The sequence below is a fragment of the Vitis riparia genome, chromosome 11, assembly GCF_004353265.1.
Source record: "Vitis riparia cultivar Riparia Gloire de Montpellier isolate 1030 chromosome 11, EGFV_Vit.rip_1.0, whole genome shotgun sequence".
Taxonomy (NCBI): domain Eukaryota; kingdom Viridiplantae; phylum Streptophyta; class Magnoliopsida; order Vitales; family Vitaceae; genus Vitis; species Vitis riparia.
In genome coordinates, this window is record NC_048441.1 from 3603489 (window position 1) to 3611363 (window position 7875).

General features: G+C 39.2%; 1 protein-coding gene and 1 pseudogene across 1 annotated transcript; one reads left to right on the forward strand and one right to left on the reverse strand.

Moving 5' to 3' along the window:
* Window positions 1-452: 452 nt before the first annotated feature.
* On the reverse strand, window positions 453-1389 carry LOC117925534. Its single transcript, XM_034844556.1, has one exon. It carries the CDS (start codon window positions 1305-1307, stop codon window positions 609-611), a length of 699 nt encoding a protein of 232 aa, XP_034700447.1. The 5' UTR covers window positions 1308-1389; the 3' UTR covers window positions 453-608.
* A 2557-nt stretch (window positions 1390-3946) lies between these two features.
* LOC117925529 lies at window positions 3947-5815 on the forward strand (annotated as a pseudogene).
* The last annotated feature ends 2060 nt before the right edge of the window (window positions 5816-7875 follow it).

The following is a 7875-nucleotide window of genomic DNA, read 5'->3' on the forward strand; positions in this document are numbered from 1 at the left end:
TCACTAAAATATCTCAACGTTCACACAGATTATGCAATCGTATCTTTCAAAAAATGCTTTGGGGAATCCATTCGCAGTATAAAACATAAAGTAATATTCTATTTAAACAAGAATCCAAAATGGGTGGGGCCTAAAATTTTATTGCTCCATGGGTTAGGGTTGCCTTTCTTCCACTTCAATTTTGTCCCACTGCTTCAATTTCAACGCCATGATAGCCTTGATCAAATATGATTTGAGTTTGAGTACTAACCATATTTTTTCTAATTTTCTTTAATAAAATGATCTATTAATTATTATTTTTATAAAGTGTTATAAGTATTGTTTTTAATTTTTAAAAATGTTTTAAAAAATTTTTCGAAAGTTCATATTTTTAAAAAACATGTTTTATATTAGAACTGTTTTTAGGAGCACTATCAACGTAACCAAACATACGCTAAATACAATTTTTAGCATAGAAGGAAATTTTTTTTGATATAGACATAGCGCCATAGCGGTCCTTACAAAAGTTCGAAACTTTTACAAGAGAAACAAAGACAAAAGCATACAAAACAAAACAGCGAAATGTTTTGAAGCCCTCAAATTTCCTTCGAAAATATGGTTCCAAGTTTCTAGTACTGATCCCTTGAAGCCCGAATTTGCCTGTTAAATTTCTGAATGAACTCCTCGATCCTTCTATTCAGTTCTTCATCTGACATACTCAGAAACTCATTTTCCTCGGCACTTGGTCGCAGCTTCTCAGTCTCCGACCTGCGGAGGACAGTCTTGTTCTCCTCATCTTTCGTCTTCGCCGATATCGCCTTATCAGACTTGCTACGCTGAATTCTTCTTGCTTCGATCTTCTTGTCATGGTAAGCTTCACTGGTATCTTCTGGGGTGGATTCACTAGGCTTTTCAAGATCATTTTTTAGTTCTAATATAGTTTCATGGACAACCACCTTGTTCTCTACCATATTCTCAACCTCCTGTACTGGTGTAATGCTTTTCTCAACGACCTCAACGGATGGAGAGTTCCTTGCTCGACTATTCGCCAAGTATTCATCATAGAAATCTTGGTGGTTTTCTTTTGGGGAGGAGGAGAAAGCACCGGAATCCGCTGCTATGATAAGGATGAGGGTGTTGGAAATGAAGAACCAGAACCTGGGAGTGGTAAAGAGAGTGGAAGGAGAGAGGTTGAAGACATAGAAAATAGAAATGCAAATGAAAATGGACACCAGAAAGGCCCAGAAGGAGATCCCATTTGGTTGTAGAGAATAGTCTTTGGTTTTGTAAGGTCTAGTTGATGCTAAACTTAGAGGTAGTTTGGCCATGTTTAGAGAGAGAAGAGGGAGTTGAGACTTGAGACTTGAGACTTGAGATAGGCTTTGTGGCTTGGTGTCGTGGGGTTTCAAGTTTTCAAAATGCAGTTGGTGAAGCACCGTATCATGAAGGGGTTTTATAGGAGGGATTACCCGAAAAAGGAAGTGTAGGTCTTCAATCTTTGTCGAGGTGGCAAATAATTCGACCTCTCCGCATTCTCAAAAATGCCCATTACTTTTATCCAATTTACGCTTATGTCCTTGTAACTTTTTCATGTTTGGCCAAATGGAAAGTTTCTAGAGGAAACTTGATGATTGAATGGGCATGAAACCAGTCAAAGAAGCTCTGATACATGATAATAGCAATCATATTAAACAATGCCGTTAGCTAAAACATACCATTAGTTTTGTATGGTATATGGGTCCAGTTCCTATTTCCAAAACTTATCCACAGTGACACCTAACCCCTCTTCTCAGTTCTTATACGGATACTGTACTGTCTTTACTGAGCATGATTGATTGAGTCCACGTGTCAGTTTCTCATTCATGGCCCCACCACTCCTCAACGAAGGGCTGAGATCATCTCACCTGGGTCCTAGCTCTATGCTTATCTCTGGTAGTTTTCATGATACAAATTCAAGCCTCATGTGGCCCATTCCAACAGTTCCTTGATTGTTTAATATGCGGCTGAGACGTGTACAATGGATCCCTTTCATTGAGAGAATCCCTCCGAAGGCTGGGACCCAACTCACTTGGGCATGCGCCACGTGTATGATAGGAGTTCGCTTTTCTTTAGTTAAAATTTAGTTTTTGTGATTTCTTTTTTGCTTTAGTTGTCCCGTAATTTCAGTTTTATCTGATTAGGTTGAATTGTTATTAATTTATAATAGAAGATTAGGGAACAAGAAATGGTGAAGTGGCACATGAGAGAGATTGAGTGGCGGAATGTGATTGGTCGCTTGTGGGTTATATTAGGGCCTAAAATGATGTTAATGAAGCAGTAGTTTATATATAGTAATATTGGTAGGGGAAGAGTCCAAGGAGAAGTGGACAAACATAAACGTCGCATACTTTATTGATACCTGTGATTATTGCATAAATTATGGATCAATCATTCTCATGTGTATCAATTTACTGTCGGATGTATCTGAATAGTCTTTTTCAGAAAGAGGTATGACTAAAATAAGGTAATGATTGATAATAAAAAGAAAATTAGGGGTGATGAAAATAAAAGTTTTCATTAGAGAAAAATAATGGTAAAAATTAAGGGTACATTAGAAAATTTTAATGAGATTAGGTCTCTTTCAAAGTGTAGAGGATATATACGACCTTAAGAGGAGGTTAATATCTCTAACTCAAGATTTGTTTTTAATAACAATCTTTAACTTAATTCTCACGTGAGATTTTGTTTGTTCGTTTTGTAAGAAGTGTGTCTGTTAGATCTCATAATTGATGAAAATGTTGTCTATATAAAAAAATAAGTATGATATTCCACTCTGATTAGGGGGAGAAGTTTCTAACGTTATATATATTATAAAGCCGTGATGATTCATTGTACTTGTAATAAATAATATTTTCATGGGTGAGTGAAAAAACTTTCAAGAAACAATTTTTTGGGAGGTTTCCAAGATACAATGGAGATTCTTAATGATTATTGAGGAGGTTAATTAATGTCTTTGAGTCATGTAGTTTGGTTTTAGTAACAACATCTAGTAACTAATTAACAAAAGAAAACTCTGGTAGGAGCCCAACTGTCGAGATTCTGAGCTTGATGCTTATCACAAGAATGAATAACATTTTTGGGTTTGATTGCTTAAGCCATTTCATTCACTGCGTGCATATTGTTGTTGTGCTGGTTCCAGATCTCAAAAATGCTTTTGCCATGGCTTATTATTATTTGTAATGGAGCATGATGTATACAATCCCAAATATGCATGCTTGTATCTGTGGTTGTACACCCAATTGATGCTATTTGGTCAAACCTAACTTGGATTGGTACTTTGAAATCTTTGATGCTAAAATAAGATGGGACAGTGGATGAGATGGAGACACAGTCTGCAAACAACATCTTGAAGATGAGCCCAATAATCAGCATAGAAGCCTTTGTTTTGAGAGGTGGGATTGGTCTTGGGCCCTCGTACACAGGGTGAGGTGGATGGAAATAAAGCCTCTTTGGGTTGGTGTGAGTCCTAAACTTAATTTGTTCTGACCCACTAGAAATATGTGGCAAGTCCAGTAATGGCTTAGTTTCTCTGATGCTGAATTAATAGACATTTCATTTAAAGAAGATCACCACAATTTCTATTTTCCTTCTTCAAGCTCATATAAACAAAACCAATGACATGTTGGTGACATTGGATTCAGCTTCTTGACATAAATAAGATTGGCACTAGTAAAGTATGTAATGTAGGATGGATAGGCAAAAGCCTATAATCTCTCATGATCTTTTTCTGATTATAAACTATTTGGACGGACAGAAAAATTGTACAAAACGGCACTTTCAGAGTATAAAAGCTTCACTTGGGACAAAGCTGTGGATGGTAGAGGTTATAGTAGAGGCGGCAGGGCATGCAAGAAGTCCTAGGGTTTGGAGGAGAGATTCAGAGAGAGAAAGAGATGGAGGAGACTGTCATCTGCTGCAAAAGCTTCCTTGTTGAGTCGACCTCATAGGTGATACTGAGATATGGCAATGTCTCATCATGTTACTGTTCTTCTCCTTCTGACAAATGTTTCCTCTTGTGGCAACTGTTACTGCACCATCATCTTTTCCATTTCCATGCAAACTAACACTGTCATCTTCACTCTCATATATGTGTGGGAAGAAGAGGCGACAACTTAGGGTTGCCTTATACTGACATGATAGTGAGTTAACATATATTCCTTTACCTCCCTTTTTCTCTGAATCGATCAATCAGGGAAGTCTTGTAAAAGAAAATGAAGCATATCTTCACTCAGGCTAAAGTCACAGTTTCAGTTTCAACTTTTCATTTAATTTAAGGGTTCTTTTCTATTGGCTTTTATCAGTTTCTTCTCTTTTCTCTCATGGCTTCTGTGTGTCTTCTTCTTGTGGGGTTGCTTGTTTTGGCAGCTGGGGTGGTTGCCTTGCAGAAAAACTCAGATGGTGGTGAAACAGTAGTGATGGAGGAGGAGGAGCTGTTGGGGCTTTTTGAAGTTATGGATGCCCTTCTAGAGTACCCAAGCTGGGCAGAGATGCACCCACAACCATGTACAGACACTCCATGGCCTGGTGTTCAATGTGAGATTAGCCAAGACCCTCTAATCTTTCATGTCACTAAGATTCATGTTGGCCCTGATGTTCTTATCCCTCCTTGCAAAGCTAATGCTAACCTACCTGCAAAGTCCCTACTCAAGTTACCTTATCTGAGAACCCTCTCTATTTTTGACTGTTTCCTGACTTCACCAGTCTCTCTTTCTCCAACCCTCTTTGGTGCATTCTCTTCCTTAGAGCATCTAGCCCTTGAATCAAATCCATCCCTCCATGGAGTGATTCCCGCAAGTCTAGGAGAGGTTGCAAATTTGAGGATCCTTTGCTTGTCTCAGAACAATCTGCAGGGAGAAATTCCAAAGGAGCTTGGTGGGTTGGGCAGTTTGGAGCAGCTTGACCTCAGCTACAACAACCTGAGTGGTGAAATCCCTGTAGAGATTGGAGGGTTAAAAAGCTTGACCATTTTGGACATCAGCTGGAATGGCCTGGAAGGGAGGGTGCCTTATACATTGGGTCAGCTTCAGCTCCTCGAAAAAGTTGATTTGGGTTCAAACAGGTTGGCTGGAAGAATACCCCAAGATTTGGGGAAGCTGAAGAGGTTGGTCTTATTGGATTTGAGCAATAACTTTTTAACCGGGCCAATCCTCAAACTCTCTCAGGTATGGAGCAGTTAGAGTACTTATTGATTCAATACAACCCTTTAAACACAGGGATACCCCTGTTTATAGGGACATTCAAAAGCTCACGGTATTGAGCTTTTCAGGATGTGGGTTAACAGGCCCCATACCCAAGTATTTTCCATTTTTGAGGAATCTCACTGCTCTGTCTCTAGACAAGAACAGCCTAAATGGGATAATCCCTCCAGATTTAGGGACACTTCCAAGATTAGATCAGCTAAATTTGAGCCAAAATCATCTAAGTGGGGAGCTATTATTTCCGGAAGAATTCATTAACAGGCTTGGGAAGAGGCTGGATGTTAGAGGAAACAGTGGGCTATGCACAAGCAACCGGCTGTACGAGAAGAATATTTCTCTATACCTGTCTACACCTGCATGTTTACATTCAGCAGAATCAAGTAACAACAAGAGCTGGGCTGAACCACAATCAGATGATTGCAAGAGAATGAAGCCATCTTGGGAGCACGGAATTATGAGCTCAAACACTCCAGTGCTGAATCAAGATCTCCTTTTGCCTTATTTCTTTGTTTGGTTTCTGAGATTCTTATTCTTACAATTGTAGGGAAGTGGCTTGTCTTACAGAATCAATATATTCATGGGTGGTCATTTTCTTGCTAGGAAAAATGCATAAAAATGGTGATAATCATTAGATGGGGCCTGTGTAACGTAGTGGTTGCATTGAACTGCACAGTGACGAGGAGCTTTACCTAAAACCCTGAACCTTTTTGGCCCTGCTTTCTTGAAAGATGCTCACATGAAAGTGGCGTATACCTTCAGTCCCCTCACTGAGTTTCAGCCTTTCAGAAAGAGGAGCAGAAGTGTCGGATTTTTCAATGGAGACTGGAGGGCATTCGCCAGGCCTGTCGCCCTCTGTAGTGTTTCTGACTCATTGCAGCTCCTCGAGCCCAAGCCACATGCCTTCTCAATAACCTAGAAGAAGCCTCACATGGCCGAATCACAAATTCTTTTTTGTATAAAGATACTCATCATAAATTTACAAACCTTACTTGGGTAGGCTTTTATAATAACCATTAAACATTTCTGACCAAAATTTTTGTTAATAATTCTTCCACACACTACATTTCCACCATCCATAAGAAATAAAATTATGGTAATAATTCTCAAAAGAGTGGCAGCAAGTAATTCCTTTAATTTTTTTTCTCAGCCTCATGATCGAGCTCTGCCTGAGTCTCATAATAATCAACCAGTCTCTGTAGGGCCAGGCGGCCTCCATGGAGAATCCCAATGGACATGGATCTCATATATGCAGGATGAGCCTTTTCTTTTCTTTCCATTTTCCATTTTTGCAAGCCCATGCATGTATAGCAGATGCCATCACAGATGATGATAGGCATTCCAGCCAAAAAAATTGTTCCAAATTTGGTGTTCACGGTTACATGTTCAGAAAAATTTTCTATCACTAGTTCTAAATACTGATTTCTGATTTAGTTTTGAAGGGTTGGTAAAGAGACTTGTGGATACTGATCAAGGAATCTTTAACTTCGAAAGTAAAGTTTGTTCCTCTCCTGGATATCAAGGAAGAGACCCTCTTTTTCCATGTTACTCTTGGGACATTATGGTTGGCTTATAGTATTTTATAGTTTGAGGCAAAATCAGTACAAGCTGACAACAAAGTGATAGGGATTGGAAATGGCTGACATATACTGAAGAAAATTGGTATCATTAAAGATTTTCATTTTGGGGTCAACTGATCAAACCCAAAATAGGTTCAGATTTTCAGTTTTGGAACTCTATAAATGGCATGCATGAAATGCTGTTGACACAGATGCTTTGCTCTGAGAATGTTTGGTTGAAACCAGTACAATTATACCTTACTTCCTCCAATGGAAAACCAGATTCATCGTCCATGCGGCCGTTTTATTGTTACATAAGACTGGGATAACTAATCCTAGCCTTACATACAATGAAATACAAATGGAGTCGGCACTTCGCCTCCATTGCTACACCCTCCCCCGCACACCCCTTCCCCTTCGCATCCCTTCTTCCTTCCATGCCGCAAATCTCCAATTCAGCTTCCGCCGTTCTCCTTTCTCCCCTGGTAAAGGCTTCAGGAGCTACCCGGCTAGGCAAATCCTTGGTCCAATAACTTGTGCTGCAGGTGGGTTTCGGACACCATCAAGACGCAACAAAGCAATGACCACAACATGGCTAAAAGGGTGGGAAGGGCGTCTTTCACTTTGGCTTGCGTTATTGGAATCATCGGTTGCAGCTTTTGGGTGAAACAGGAAGTCATGGCAGCTCGTCAAGTAGGGAAAGTTTCCTATCAAATGAGATCAGCAGCCCGAGAGGGTGTGTCCATGAGGCCAGATTCTGCCACTAAGGTTCTCTTCTTTACATGATCTAACTTTCTTCCAAAAATGCACATGAAGACATACTTTTTATGTAATTTCTTTCTGTCATCAAATCTAACAATTACAGAAAATAATATTCAATTCTCTAGTTTCAGTAATTTTTTAGTTTTAAGTTAATTTTGAATGTCTTTATGGCAGACTTTATGTATAAATTCTAAGAAAGAAAAGTGGTGACTACAATGGCATATGACTAGTTAGGGGATATTGGTCCTGGACTATTGTGGTCAAATACGATCCATTGACAATATCAATAATGGACTAATGACTAATGTTTACCTATGGAAATTAAAGTTTAATGACTGAAA